Source organism: Loa loa (genome assembly GCF_000183805.2).
Source record: "Loa loa unplaced genomic scaffold supercont3.55, whole genome shotgun sequence".
Lineage (NCBI taxonomy): Eukaryota > Metazoa > Nematoda > Chromadorea > Rhabditida > Onchocercidae > Loa > Loa loa.
In genome coordinates this window covers 121,075-136,081 of record NW_018108235.1, presented here as the reverse complement: position 1 = coordinate 136,081, position 15,007 = coordinate 121,075, and the positions used below count along the sequence as shown (strand labels likewise).

Below are 15,007 nucleotides of genomic sequence, written 5' to 3'. Positions count from 1 at the left end.
AATTAAAAACAAAATAGAAGGAAACATGAAAAGAAATGTGAATAAGTAGGCACTTCCTAAGGGTTATGAGAGAAAGAAGGAATTGAAGTACTGAATGATCTTTGGTATATCTCATTCATAGTGCTACAGTTGAACACTGATAACCTCTCCTTGTTCTGATATTTGAAATCAAATAGTAAACAAAGGCGGAAACTGGAAATTGAAGTTACGGAAATCATGCATCAATTCAGCTCGACTTAATTCAGACTACCTCAGGTAGTTCTGGTCATTCAAAGTCTTGTGTATTTCTGAACTTGTTGATTGATTAGAACATAAATAGACTTCTCGATCAACAAGAGAAACATGCTACCACGACGGAATATCACAATTATGTTGTGCTAACAAATTAGAATGCTTTTAACACTTTTTATTTTTAATTCGGAAACTTCCTCTTTTCACTCAAATCTATCATATTTTCAGTGAATGCAAAAGAGAATTTAATTTTTTCTTAGGCTGTTATGATTCTTTTTGAATTTTTTGCTGAATAATATTAATTAAACTTATAAATTTCTCTTTTTCTTTTTTTCAAAAAAGGAGTACTGTTCTTCAGATAATCTTTGAGCAGTTTCAAGATTTCATCAAAGTGGCACTTTTTATTTGTAATCATAAAATTGGAATGGTTTTGTTTTTCAGTCCTATTTTTGAATCATTTCGAGAATAATAGCAACAAATAAACCATTAAACTAAATTGCACATCATTTTTTCAAAATAACAACTGATTTAAATTGTCATGCGTTTGTTTCAATTTTCAACTCAAATCACTCTGTCATGACTTCTTCATCATCAACTGAGAAATTAATTTAGCAAATCAGAGAACTGTGCATATCGAAATTCAGTCGTTATTTTGGCTTAAAGTAATGTCCTTATAAAAAATGATGTGCATCAAATATTATTGAAACATCCGATGAGATCAAAATCGCTGATAAGAAAGTTAATGAATTTCAAGTCAGACGGTTTGATTCCCAAGCAGTTATTCGTAATTTCATGGACAGATACTCACTGTTGTGTATAGTGCATTTTACAGAGAAGACGAAGCAAAGTTTCTGGAAAAAGTGGCACACCTTCATCTGTAAGTTATGCTACTTCCTGTTTATATTTGTTGCTTGTTCATTCTATCATAGTCTAAACCATCCTGGTTTTATACTTATTTGACCTTTTCTAAATGCTGATTTTTGTGAACCATTTAACACAGAAATTAATCTTATCGTTGTACGCACAGCTCTGCGCTGTTCATATGAACATAGGTGTATGTGGTGCATATCACCCTCATGAACTAGACTATCATAGATAAAACCATTTCCGTCTAATTTGAAAAATTTCCACATCAATGTTAGCTAATATGAGACGGTAATACGGTAGTAGTATATGAAGTTCTCACTTTTGATACTGCTTGACTTGAGCTTTTGAGTTAGTTAATTTTCCATTCTATAAGTAATCAACCTGTTAACAGAAGCGCATATATCATCATATCTCGCAGACTTTGGCTAATTTCTTGTTTTGCAATCAATTCCTACCTTCTATCTAAAAATTTCACTTACTTCAAGTTCCAATCTTCTCGTGAACCATGTTGACCTTTATTCAATTTTATCAGGTTTTGTTTCTCGCTCATGATAGACAATAATGTTAAGTCGATTGAAATGAGAAATTTCAGAGAAGATGCGCGTGCTGTTTCCGAAATAGCAGAAGAAACTAAACGCATTAAACAGAGACGACATCACTCCGTCCAGGAGCCGCAATCTATTCGTTTTTCATCCATTGATAATTCCGACACTCTACGTGTAGGGCTTTCATTTAATATGAACATAATTCGTCTGAATATAATTTCTTCAGTTCTAATGTGAAATATCATTAAATATGAATGTTGGATGAGATTCAGGCAGATCAAGTTAAACTGAGTTGGTGTGAATAGGAGGGCAAGGATCCGCTCAAGGATTTTGCTTCTTACCACATCTGATAGTATTCTATCTCAATTATTGTCTCAAATTCGTCTCTATTTTTAGCCTTTCTCTAAAAGCACGTCAACTTCTTTTACGAAAATGACGAAACCTGAGAGAAGCGGTGTGGATTTTGTGAATACTAAAGATGATGTTAGTGACAAGAAAATTTCGAAATGGTGTGGCTTATTAGCATCATTTTCTTCTGCGGGAAATAGTCGTCAATCATCGAAAAAGCCACCAAAACGACGGATGTCTACATTTATCTAGTTATTTATTATTGTCCACTATAGTGGTTATGAATAATGCCCCAATAACCTCCTAATAAATGACTAAGTTTTTGATTGATTCCTATTCGAGAGATGAAAGACGATTAAAAAGTGAATGAATATAAATGTTGTTTGCAATATTATTGGTTCATTTTTTTGTGTAGAACAAAAGTGTGAGAATGAACAACGAAAAAACTGTTTTTGGTTCAAATTTGACTTGGGATTTAAGTTTTAGAACGAAATTAGATTTGCGACACAGATGGTCAAGTCAAGTGATATGTTTTATTTTTCTTGCTAGGTACTTCACAGGATATTTGTTTTTCTTGTGAGCGTCGTCAGTAAAAAGTTATGCTTAGTTCAGACTCTAACTTAAAATTAGTAATAAAACAGTAATTATTGAGGTCACTCTTAGTATAAAAATTAAGGAATTTTGAAAAGTCATTATTTTACATCAATTAACATCAATACGTTATGTTAGGCAAGCTTAAGTTCACATTCATTGAATCAGAAAGACTCGATACTTGTTGAGTGGAAATGTTTATTGATTTAACGAAGTTTTTTTTCACCTTTGCATATACGAATATTCTCATTACCTAATTTTGAGTAAAATTAATGTTTACTGTGAAATCTTTTCGTTAAATTAAAATAGAAAAGTACACCAATTTCAAGCAATGTTAAACTTTGAAAGATTGGTTTTAGGGGGATTGTAACTTGAAAATTTCAGACTTCGAAGAAAATCTGAGCTCTGTATTAGAAGCTTTTCTCCAAAGGTGTAGTTTAGAAAGTTAGACAGAAAACAGGATATTTTTATGCCTTACTGAATGTTTTTAAATTAAAGGGCCTGAAAGAAATGTTTTTGAGGAATTTTTTTTTCCTTTAAGTTTTAAAGGAGAATGTATTTGAAAATTGAATGACATTTGCTAGTGCGTTATACTTTTGGCCTCATCCATACCACAAATCCATAATTCAATTTTCACAAACCGGAAACTCAACTCTTATATTACTACGAGAATAAGAATGCTTCTAGAGTAAATTTATATTAATTAAATTTTCCGTTTCTGAAGAAAAAAAATCATTTCGTCGAGTCACAATACTATGCACTTTACCACAGTTTTTGTCTTAACCTTACATTTTTCACTTTTCTGCATCGTTTTGAATCCTTTTAGCAGCATGTACTAATAGCTTTAAAACATGGAAAAAAATGTTGCGAAATCACTTTTACATTTTCAGCTTAAATAATTTCTGAGATATTTTAGATTTTATTTTATTGAAAGAGGAAAGGCGCAACAGTTTGTTTGCTTGCAAAATTGATTTAAAATCCATGAGTGATGAACAGACCGTTCGGATAATTTTAGGATTTAAAGATATTAAACTAATTTGAAAAATTTAAAGATGTGAGTGAGTTGATCAAATAACCTTCACATAACTGGAAACTACAATGGTTTGTAATAAAAGAATGCAATACCATTGTATTTTTTAAAAAATAAAACATCCTCGACTACTTTATCTTTCACTCAAAATTAAACAATTTAAAAATTTTCGACTTCAATTACAAACATTGCAAAGATATAACTGAGGATACAGAGTAGTTCATTTCTAATTGTAACAAAATGCAAACAATGTTCAAACACTCAGCTAAACAATTAAGGAAGTTTTTACGGAAGAGTATATCAGAACAGAGAACTGTCAACGGATGAAAATGAGTTGGAAGTTATTCTGGTATTCTAATAGATAATAAACAGTCCAAACAACCGCTTATTCCAAAGTCTGTCTCATTAAATTATCGTGAAGTTGGACGTGAAGTTGAAATATGTTAACGTTATGTCTATTAGTGAAATTCTAAACTGCACCTTAAATTCGATAATTCCTAATAAGCTTACAAAAATGCTGATTCAAATTCATAGTATAATAGTATGGCAAATATTACAATCTCTATTTAATCTCAATCTCTATTTAATACTTTTGCCGAAAAGTCAGCTATCGTCTTCACTGGCCGAAACTGAAAACAGAAATTCGTTAGCAAATGCAAATATAATTTCTTATCTAGTTAGAAGTCCGAAAATTCTAGATGAAATTTTTGGAATGAATGAAGTACGAGAAATGGCAGTTATCGAACTGTTTCCAAATAAAACAACATATCTCTTTATCTCCTAACTCACATAAAGGTTCTCGAAGTGCATTATTAAGTGTCGGTCACATGGAAAAAAATTTGGCTTCAATTTAAGAGCACAACAAAACTCTTACAACGAAACCTGAAAAAAGAGTGTTTCGAAACTGAACATGATAAATTTATGACAAAAAAGTCTGACAGTCTCGATCATTTTCTGAGTTTCAAAATAAAATAAGAAAGCACATCTTTTGAATACTTCCTTAATGATTCAGAAAAGCCGTGCAAAAATGCCTATTAAGTAGAACGTGAAGGAGTTGAAAGATGCCCTTCAGAAGTTCTGGAAGGTTTCGGATAGCAGATTTGCCCATCAAAGAAATAGAAATGTCTTATTTTTGCCGATTTTTTCTATGAATGACAAAATCAGTTGCAGTAATGAGAGACTTACCTACAGTTGTACTCATAGAAATATGTTTCGTGAGGAATACAATGCAATCATCAGGAAAATGGTTAGATTACAAAAAATAATTTAGAGATCATCAGGATTCAAACACTGAAGTATTCAACAAGCCAGCATTTATAATTTTGTTCTGAATATGGATTTTGAATGCGGATCTGAATGTAGATTCTGATCCAAAAAAGTAAGAATTCGACTTCAATCGAAAAGCAAAACAAGACTTCCCCGGTAAAATATTTCCTTTGATAAAAAAAACTTCACTATGGAAATCCTGCTCATTTGTTCGTCATGATGGATGAATCTTAAATTACTAATGAAATTTATTCCTGGAATCCCGCTCATTACTCTTATTAGCAGTGGAAACCCTAATCAACCGAAACTAGGATTGATATAGCACAAACTTTAACCCCAATTTAACAACGCAAGAGTCACTTTTATAAGATCGGATTTGATATGAATCAGATATATTGCTAATGTGAGTCTTATTTTACTGAAATACAAGAAAAATCAGAAAATACATTTTGTTCCTTCATTAATTACAAATGCTACTGGTAGGTGCGACTCTCTGTAGCATTTTCACATGAAGAGTTGCTTATGAACTTGGTACGGTTATGAGAAGTTGAAGATTCGTATTCCTGCAACTTCCAGAGTCTGACTTTTCCGTAAACCACCTCGAAAAGTTGTTAACTATGGTGAGACTGACGGAACATCATCCATCTTTACGTCTCTATCTGTCCATTGCTACAATTCATATTTCTTTTACAATTCGTATGTGAATAACACGAACAGTTCGATTGTTCTAAAAAAATCAATATAGTAAGAATTAATAGGCAATCAATTGAACATTGCAAAAAACGATAGTCAAGACGACACATTCAAGTTGAATGAAATAAAAGGTGACATAAATAAATTACTGATGAAAGTTCAAGAATTAAAATAGAGTTCCAGTGAATAAGCAGTTTGTTTATCCGAGACGATGAAATTAAGCTCCACAGTAATGAGTGAAGTAATTTGGATAATTCTTGATGCAATTTCGTATGACCTAAAAAGTAATTAGAGTATGTAACATTTTGTCTGACACAGATCAAAATTCCTAACCCTCGAGATCATAGAACAGTTTGTAGCGACCATACGGAAACAAAGTTAATAAATATTTTAAGAAATGCTTAACGAAACCTTGCAATTAGTACATCACCGAACAATAAATGTAGCACTTATTAAATTTTATCGGACATGCAAGTTAGCTGGTCAAAATAATCTAATAAATGTTCCAGAAAACTACACTGATTTTCCTAAATTTCGAAAAGAATAATTTATTTTAACTTAATATTCAAAGAAAGAAGAAATGCCAGCAATAAACTTCATAAAGAACGAGAAAAAAAAGCCACAACTGATGGACCCATCTGGAATCAGAAGGTTTCATTTCGAAAAATAATTCGGTTCACAGTACGAACGCGTATTTTCCAAGATTATAACAGAATATTACTAAACTTGTTAAAAAATTGTTTGTTTATATAGGCAGTGTTATAGTGTTTTTTACTGTTTCATCGCCTTAAATTTCTAAATGTAATAGCAACAAAGATATTTTGAAGTTTAACTCTGTGAGGAAAAAAAAAACATTAAAGCAGGGAACTAAAACACAGGATTACGAAGATATAATTTGTCCGATTAATTCAAATTCAAAAATGAATCAGTTGCAAAAATGGAACAAAAAAATTATAGATAGACAGCAAAGCTGTGTATATAACTTCGAAAAGCGACTGCAGCCAGATACATCTTCAATATTTAGAAATCTCCAAGCTACTTGAATTTACATTTGTTTTTCAATGCCGAAAAATTCGAAGTCTAACTTGAGAAAAAAAACTGAAAGTTGGTGGGAATGCAAAGAAATGTTATACTTATATAAAAGGATCATTTCGACATTCCATGTGGCGTGTATATTTTATTGCTGACATATAACACAACAGATAAATTATGGGATGATTCTTGAATGAGATTGAAAGTTACATCTATCGTCAAATCATTCCGTTTAATCTGCCTATTCCACGCCTTTGGTTTTGATAAGCACATTTGAAAGGAAGCAGCGAAGCTATCATATCAAAATGACAAATAAAAATAACGGAAATTACTTTAATCTTATATCAACTAGAACTCTGGACCGAAATTCGGAATAGCACGCCCAAAGAAGAGTTACAATGGATATTTGAACATAATGAAAAACAGAGATTTATGACTACATCGAGAATTTTGTAAAACTCCTCTTATTATTTGCATAATCATTCTTCACAAGACTGCACTCTAAAATGAACCAAGTATTATACGGTTTTCGGCTAGTTGGATTATGCGAGGGGAGACTTATTGAAAAATGGACCATAAAACATTAAACCAAAGAAGATGAGCGGAATAAAATTAGGTCATCCATCTAATTGATAAGTACGAGCAAACAGAAACAACCAATAGGATTCAGACTAGTTGACCTCAACTTCCACTACTCTGTATTTCGGCTTAGGTTTATTTGCGAACAGCATGTCACGTGAATAGTAGAAACCACGATTGACCCAATGTCCATAGACTTCAAATACAGCAGCCTCAGATTCGTGTCGAATCTAAATTCATTTTAAAGCAGGAGTGTAATTCACTATTCTAAGAGATGGTTCATTCCGAAATTTAAAAAATTTGAGGAATGGTATTTTGTTTTTATAACTGGAAACTGGAAGACTGGAAACTTCATTCTCCTTCCCTCCACAAAAAAAGAAAAAATTTATAAAAAAGAAAATTACAATTAAGATATTGCTCTAATATTTCAGATCACTTTTCTAAAATAACAGCAATACTTACATCACGATCACGAAATGGACGTTCTCTCAGAGCATCACGATCAACCAATAATTTTAATACTTTGATATTCGTTAGACGTACGAAAAATCGTGCCATTGTAATGCTATATTTCCAAAGCTTTTTGTAGTCTCGTTTTTCAACGATAAGTTTTTGTTGCACCACGCTCTTCTGAAAGATGGCAATCTTTCTAAGCATAGTTTTGAAATATAATTGAATATTCAAAGAATACTAGCACACTGATTATATCTTTTTGTTTTTAATGCCATGTCGCAAATTCTTATTGCTCCTGATACGAATAATTCATAACAAACAGTGAAGAATCAAATATCTGGAAACAACACTTTGGAGGAGTTTGTTACAAATAATATGGAAAATAAAGTTCTCGCCATAATCACGAAGTTATACCTTATTTATCGGTTCAGTCATTTGCACTGAAAATAAAACAAACCTTTAGAGTTACAGCAGCAGTTTTCATCCAGGGATGATGCAAACAATGTGCTGAAGTTAAACGCTGTTGAACGTCAACAACTAGCAAATGTTTGATCTAAAAAGTGCTAGGCACATATTTCAGTTTTTTGTTTGCAAAGTGATCACAAGAAGAATTACAACTGCCACAGTAATAATCAAAAGGTTTAAGATTTCTAAGCATTCCAGAATATTAAAAAACTCCAATAAGACACAAGGATCTGAAATTCTTCTTAAAAACTCCACCAATTTATGTGTCATTCAACACCAGAAACAGAACTAACCAAATCTTTAGCATCGGAAGTGATTTGAGACCACTGGTCTGCTCGAAATTCATATTTTGCTTCCTGTATCATGCGAAGCATCATTAGCTGTCGTCGATGGTAGAAAGGTGCGCAACCGGCAAGTCTGGAACAGTGACGACTCTCGATTAAGTCAGAATTTAATTTATCCATAGTTCATTTTCTTTAAATCTATAAGAAAATTTATATGTCAGAAAATCGAGCATCGCGCGTAAGCCTACCATTGTTATGAAAGAGTAGTTCATTTTTTTGCTGGCCTCTTAATCCGAACGAAATTTGTGAAATTTCATCTTGTTATAGGAAATGTTAAATTACATAAATATGAAATTCAGAAAAAATGACACAAGAACTTAAAAGGTATATAAAATGACACCAAGCGCCCAGTCATCCACTTCAACACTGTATCCATCCGCATCTTCGTACATCTGACATTTCAGCATTTCAGGCGCTAAATAACCAGGAGTTCCCAATAATTCTGAAAACTTACACTTGCTAAGCTGACACCTTATCTATACAAGAATTTTGCAACTGTTTCACAATCCAACCGGACATTTGACTACTCTTTCATTGGCATCCAATAATTTTTCAGAAATCAATAAAAGATATAAAAATAACCTTTCAACTTTTGTCCTGGTTGTAGCTGGGTAGCAAAGCCAAAATCGCTAATCACAATTCTTTCGTCATCAATACAAAGGATATTTTCCAACTAAAACTTTGTCAAAAGTTTTTTTCAAGAGACTACATTGAAAAACATAAACCATCGGCCAACACACCGATGTCTCAACTTATGAAAATGAAACTTCTATTGAACAAGTGATTATAAAGCAAGAAGTATAAGCAACCTTAATATCTCTGTGTACAATATTTCTATTATGCATATAAGCAACACCATCAAAAAGCTGTCGCATCAGACGTCTTGCTTTTTTCTCACTGACCGTTACAGACTTATTCAGAACATCGAATAGTTCACCCTTAGGAGCCCTGAAAAAAGAAATAAATGAACTTATCAGAGAGGTCTTGAAACTAAATAAACGATTTCAATATGTCAGGAATGTTATTAAAGTAAAATTTCATTTTAAAGAAACCACTGCAATAATCCTGCACCAACAACTTTTTTGACAAACAACCAAGATAATTCATTGTGACCAATCTCGAAAAAGCAACATGAATTCAAACAAGGATTAAAAATACATTATGATATACTTGACCTGTAAGCTCCGTGGAAGGGATTATTTTGTTATTTTGAGATTACAATCGCTAAAAACAGTTCAGTGAAATCGTTACAAATCAACCGAGGTATTCTCTCAGGTAGTACATCACAATGCTATCATTCAAAAACAAAATAGTAATCTAACCTCACTTGAGATAAATTCGATCCTCTATCGCTTTTAAGTGAGAATGAACTTACATTTCAAAAACAGCGAAAAGGAATGCCGGTGTTTCGTAAAAGTCATGTATATTAACTGAAAGTGACAAAAGTGAAAGAAATTAATGATCGAAGAACTGAATTTACGTTATATAAATTAATACTTACGACACCCTTAAATTCGTCAAGTATTTATCACCTCCCGAAAAAAAATGTGCAAACTTGAACAGAAAACATGAAAAATAAATATGTAATGGAGTTCAATATCACAGAGCAAAATGCAACTGAACTCAGCAGATCTGTTTCGTGTTTAAAACTCAACATTTGTCTAGAAAAAATTTTTCAAGACTAAAGAAGCTTCCCACTACATCTATTTCCTTATTAAAGAAAATTAAGGAAATGAAATTATAGAAAACTCACTAATTGAAGGATGTTCTGAAAGTTGTCGTAGTAAATTCACTTCGCTAATTGTTTCATTATACAATCGACGAGCTTCCACTTCTGACTGCCGCTCCGTACTAATATCAACAATTTTTACAGCAAATTCCAAACCAGTTCCTTTTTCAATACAAAGTCGAACAGTCGATGCCAATCCATGTCCCAACACCTCCAAAAACAATTTTCCCCCGATAAATGGATTCAAAAGAGAGACTAGGACCTGCATTCAAAAGAGAGACCTGCATTACGGTTGGATTAAAGAGAACAGTCTAGATGCCACTAAAACCTTAATAGGTTTTAAAGTGTTTCCTTTAATAAGCATTACAACACAGTAATGCTATCATCACGAGATACTAATGCATTTCAGCAGTACTGCTTATATATTCCACAAAAAGTAATTCTTGGCCTACGGAGATATATTTCCAATGATGACCAATCCCCTCTGTTCCAGCAACCGTTAAAACAACATACATTCTTTACTTCGAAGGCTTTGTAGAATTCAGATGTTGAAGTTTCCAGCGCTTCAGACTGATCTGTTTCATCTGTAATAACATAAATCTATTCCAGTAGTTTATTATGATTCTCCTACTGAAATTCCTATAAGAAGCTTTTTAGAAATAGTTCAATACTTCAAGAAGATCTTGGTCTACTCCAAGATTGGGTATTTCATGCGAGACGGAGGTAAATACCTTCACAGAAGAAAAAGAGACGGAATGATACCTCCAGTGTCCAACTCATCATCAAAATCGAGATTGTCAGTCATCACCGCTCTCCAGTGTTTGCTTCACACTTCTCAGACAGGCAACCGCTGGACTGAAATAGAAATCAACCACTTTGCTCCAATACACCCACGTGGAAAAACATCACTTTGTATTTGTTTTCACTTTACTGTAGAAATAATAAGAATAATAAGTATATGCAGTTTTCATCTGATCACTTTGACGCTGCTAATTACTTCGCCGATCTACGAACCAGGTACCTTCCCGGCAAAGAAATTAGAAATTGCAGAATGAGAGGGAATTTAATGCTAAACCAGAACTAACTCAAATCTGGATTATACAATTAAGTTAACACACGGGTAGCCACATAATTGAGTTAATCCCTGGCTAAATGCAATATACTTCAATACAGTTTCTAGTCGCGAAACCTGCACCACTATCACACAAAACACCAGATGGGAATAATTGAAAGTACGAAGACTTCAGTCCCGAGTAATACACTTTGCAAGGTCAATTCTAATGCATTCATGTAAGAAGCTGAACTTGGCATGAAATGGACTCCATCATTTTTAAAAAGAAAACCAACATGAATAAAAGTACGATATGTATTTCCTGAACATCCTGGTTAATAGTATCAGTGCAAACTGCAATACCAACAGCAACAGATTTACTTTGACTTCGCAAATATCAGTGCGTAAAAAAAGGTAAAACAAATTACAGAATTTCGGACAACTTCCTTTTATTACAATAACAAATGGAAATTTTTGATGTCCAAATTCTACGATTTTATTAGAACTTCAAATTTACCGCCATAGCTTCACCGCCCTAGTATTCTGTCAATCTATTTCCTTCCTCCTTTCCCAATTTTTCTCAAATTCAGAAAAGACCTAGTTCTAAAGTCTGAAGCGCTAGCATTTCACAGAAATCATAATATATTACTCATTCGCAGGAAAAAGATGCTTATGGTCCATCGATCACAGATCATCCCTCAGCTAATGCTGTGATAACAGCATAATGCTGTTATCACCCATAGGAGCACCCTTTCAACATTCTCGAGTTATTCAAAAAAAAAAAGGTTAAAATTACGAACGCTAAAACCTATGAAAATCTTTCCTAACTTGCACATTTGTAAATTGAGCAATTGGATCCTTTCTAAATTAGGAAATTTTGATCGACAGAAAAAAACCGCCACGAAACCTTGAACGGAAAGACGAAAAGAAAGCTATAATGACACGCATTTGCATATATATTATGGACAACGATGATTGAACCGAGAATGAAATAACTAAGGTCTTTCCATTCCCTCTTATCTTGCACCTTCAAATTTCGCAGGACAGTTTTCCAGTTATCATTTCTTTTGAAGAAAAGAAAGCAAAGAACGGTTTTTTTTCATCCTACATTATAATTGAAATTATTAATGAAAATCGCTTTTGAAGACAGTTGAGCAAATGCACAATTGAAAAAAGGAAAAGATGGAATTATACAGTACATATGATGGATAACTTTGAAAGGGGAAATCGGAAAAAACAATCCATAACCACAAAGGTGAACGTCTACTGGATAAATTTACCCTGCAGGCCCAACATAATCATTCGCAACTTTAGAAGAGTTATATACCTAGCAAAAATTATAGGAACGATATCTCAAAGCAGTCCTCTTCCAGTGCAGCCAGAAGCTGCATATCTTCCAATAAGAGATTAAATTTAAAAACAACGAAAGTCAGCTGGATATACGAAAATAAGCCTAAGATAAAGAAACATTTACGATAAGCTTTAGATTGTGCGCTTCCATAAAACATTCCGCAACTTTGCAGACATTCTATCCTCAATTCCACATGGTCAACGATAAAAACGCAGCCTTTGACTAGGAAGAAACATCGGCAAATGTGACGTTTGATGCTTATTACAAACAAATGATAAAGTATTATGTTTAAAAAATGTTGCGCTACTTACGAAATGAACAGATTCGATTCAAATCAGCTGTGGATGAAGATATCTAAAAGTAATACTCTTCAAAAACTGCAACATATCAGATCTATATATCAAAAGCATCTTACCTTCAATGGGTACTCTAATTTTAGCGAAAAAATGAGGTAAACAAAAATAAGGCATGATACGGTTAAAATTTACAAAATTCTCTTTAAACTTTACCTTCCTAAATTTGTCTCCATGATAGGAGAAATCAAAAACTTGTAACTATAAAAACCAGAAAATTCAAAGGTCGATCGAAAATTCCTGCGCTTCCTCACAACTCCATCACTGATCTTGTGGAAAATGTGATATTATTAAAACAACAAAAGGTGCGACACTTAAGGGGAAAACAAAGAAATGAATCAACGACACGAGCTGGATAAAGCAATATTAATAGTAAAGTTAACATCTCACATTAATTAAATTTCATACTAAACAATCATAGATTACGCCATTATCAAAACAGAATGGCATAAATATAAGCAAACAAAGCTAGTGAATATATAGCTGAAGTATTTCTTGAATAATATCGTTAGGGATTACTGAAAAATACTAGTTAAAAATTTCTTGTTTCGGAAATAGCTTGACTTCTTTACAGGAAAAAACATGCGATTACCATATTTTTACCATAAAAATCAACAAAAAAAAGAAAAAAGAAATGACTAGGACGCACTAAATCAATCAACCAAATATTTGGACACTCCTCATTCCTGGCTACTGCCTTACAGATTTCCATAGGAAGCATTTACTCGTTCTGTTAAAACATACCAGTTGATACTGAAAAAGATCTACTTTGATCTACTAAGTCCTTAATATAAATTTAGGCCGAATGGGAACAAGAAATTCCATCATTATTTGCAAAAACAGAAATACCATCAACAAATTAGAAAGTGTGTACAATTTTTCCGATGCATTAGTAGATATTAACAGAAAAGAAAAAAATTTGTTTATTCCTAAAACTGCTTGATATTACAGTTCTCTTTTTCTTGTGTACCTAAATTAACGCCGCCGCCAAACAGAGTCGCATCCTTGAATAAAAGATGGCAGCGATTCGTCAGCTGCGTCATCTGCAAAATTTTTAGCACAATTGAATTCAGTATAAAATCTTGCAAAATCTTCGCCACAATTCAGAAGAATTTCTAAGACAGGATTTTTAACTTAAATAAATATGACAAGATTATCCTATAAAACACTGCTTAAATTATAACTACGTATGAGACAATAGATGCAAATTATACCACTACAGTAGTTCACCACTACAATAATAATTTACCCCGCTATTTTCAGGCAAATGTCATTTCTTGTTCCCGTTAAATCCTGGATACAGGAAAATGGAAATTTTATTTGACGAATAACAACTCTTCAATAGCATAATAAGTTTCTAAAATCAGAAATTAGGAAATATACAAATAAAATAGCAGTCTTTAAAAGATTCTCCAAGATTTACGAAAATTTGGAAATGAAGTACAAACCTCATTAGCAGACCAATTCCCGTATTTACCATACAAAATCCCATTGTATAATACTTCAATATTTTTGAGCGTCACTCCAGTCAATTTATCATCATCTAGAGAGCACAGCAGCCAGTTCTTCATTACATCAGTACAATTTAGATCCAGGAATATACTGACCTCAGCAACTGAAAAGATCTTGTCATCAGTCGTAGATGTTAAAAATGGTAGTCAAGTAATTCCACAATCACATCAGAGTGGTTGATGAAAGAGACGTGTACTATAACTCAGTGGGAAATTAGAGTTGAAAAGTAATATTGAATACCAGCAAGTCGATGGGGGAATGAACTGATATTGGCTCTTTTGAAGGCAGTATTAAATTCAGAAGCCGACTTCGTGTTCGGGAATAATATGCCGGTTAGTTCGGCAGCTAACTCCTTGACTGTTCCTTCCAATTGCGCCTTCTCATCTATATTAAAAGACATATGTAAAAGACAAACGTGCGGATTATGGATAAGTTTGTGACTTCTACGTTATAAGAAATGACAAAGTTTTCGTAAACAAAAGTTCATACATTTATGATTATCGACTCTTACCTTTTAGTGCTGACTTTTTCCACTAGATATTACTTGTTAGATGAATGAAAAAAAAA

At 32.8% G+C, this 15,007-nt stretch overlaps 4 protein-coding genes across 4 annotated transcripts in view; 1 reads left to right on the top strand and 3 right to left on the bottom strand.

The window, feature by feature from the left end:
* Positions 1-2,364, top strand: part of LOAG_07423 (hypothetical protein) — a 5,427-nt gene extending 3,063 nt beyond the window's left edge. The window contains exons 3-5 of the mRNA XM_020447426.1: positions 1,064-1,108; positions 1,691-1,817; positions 2,040-2,364. Coding sequence (XP_020302341.1) covers positions 1,064-1,108; positions 1,691-1,817; positions 2,040-2,243 — 376 coding nt within the window. The 3' untranslated portion in view covers positions 2,244-2,364. The remainder of the gene's footprint in view (positions 1-1,063; positions 1,109-1,690; positions 1,818-2,039) is intronic.
* A 4,910-nt stretch (positions 2,365-7,274) lies between these two features.
* On the bottom strand, positions 7,275-8,564 carry LOAG_17266 (hypothetical protein; the record flags this gene model as incomplete). Its single annotated transcript, XM_020449926.1, has 4 exons — positions 7,275-7,412; positions 7,645-7,812; positions 8,093-8,188; positions 8,394-8,564. The coding sequence occupies 4 exons, from the start codon at positions 8,562-8,564 to the stop codon at positions 7,275-7,277; spliced, it is 573 nt and encodes a 190-aa protein (XP_020306476.1).
* Positions 8,565-8,761: 197 nt separating this feature from the next.
* On the bottom strand, positions 8,762-10,978 carry LOAG_17265 (CAMK/PHK protein kinase; the record flags this gene model as incomplete). Its single annotated transcript, XM_020449925.1, has 7 exons — positions 8,762-8,886; positions 9,027-9,117; positions 9,254-9,392; positions 9,820-9,874; positions 10,198-10,384; positions 10,687-10,757; positions 10,936-10,978. 7 exons carry the CDS (start codon positions 10,976-10,978, stop codon positions 8,762-8,764), a joined length of 711 nt encoding a protein of 236 aa, XP_020306475.1.
* A 2,733-nt stretch (positions 10,979-13,711) lies between these two features.
* Positions 13,712-15,007, bottom strand: part of LOAG_17264 (TPR Domain containing protein) — an 8,461-nt gene continuing 7,165 nt past the window's right edge. Inside the window, exons 19-20 of the mRNA XM_020449924.1 lie at positions 14,377-14,543; positions 13,712-13,971 (exon numbers count right to left, since the gene is read on the bottom strand). Coding sequence (XP_020306474.1) covers positions 13,858-13,971; positions 14,377-14,543 — 281 coding nt within the window. The 3' untranslated portion in view covers positions 13,712-13,857. The remainder of the gene's footprint in view (positions 13,972-14,376; positions 14,544-15,007) is intronic.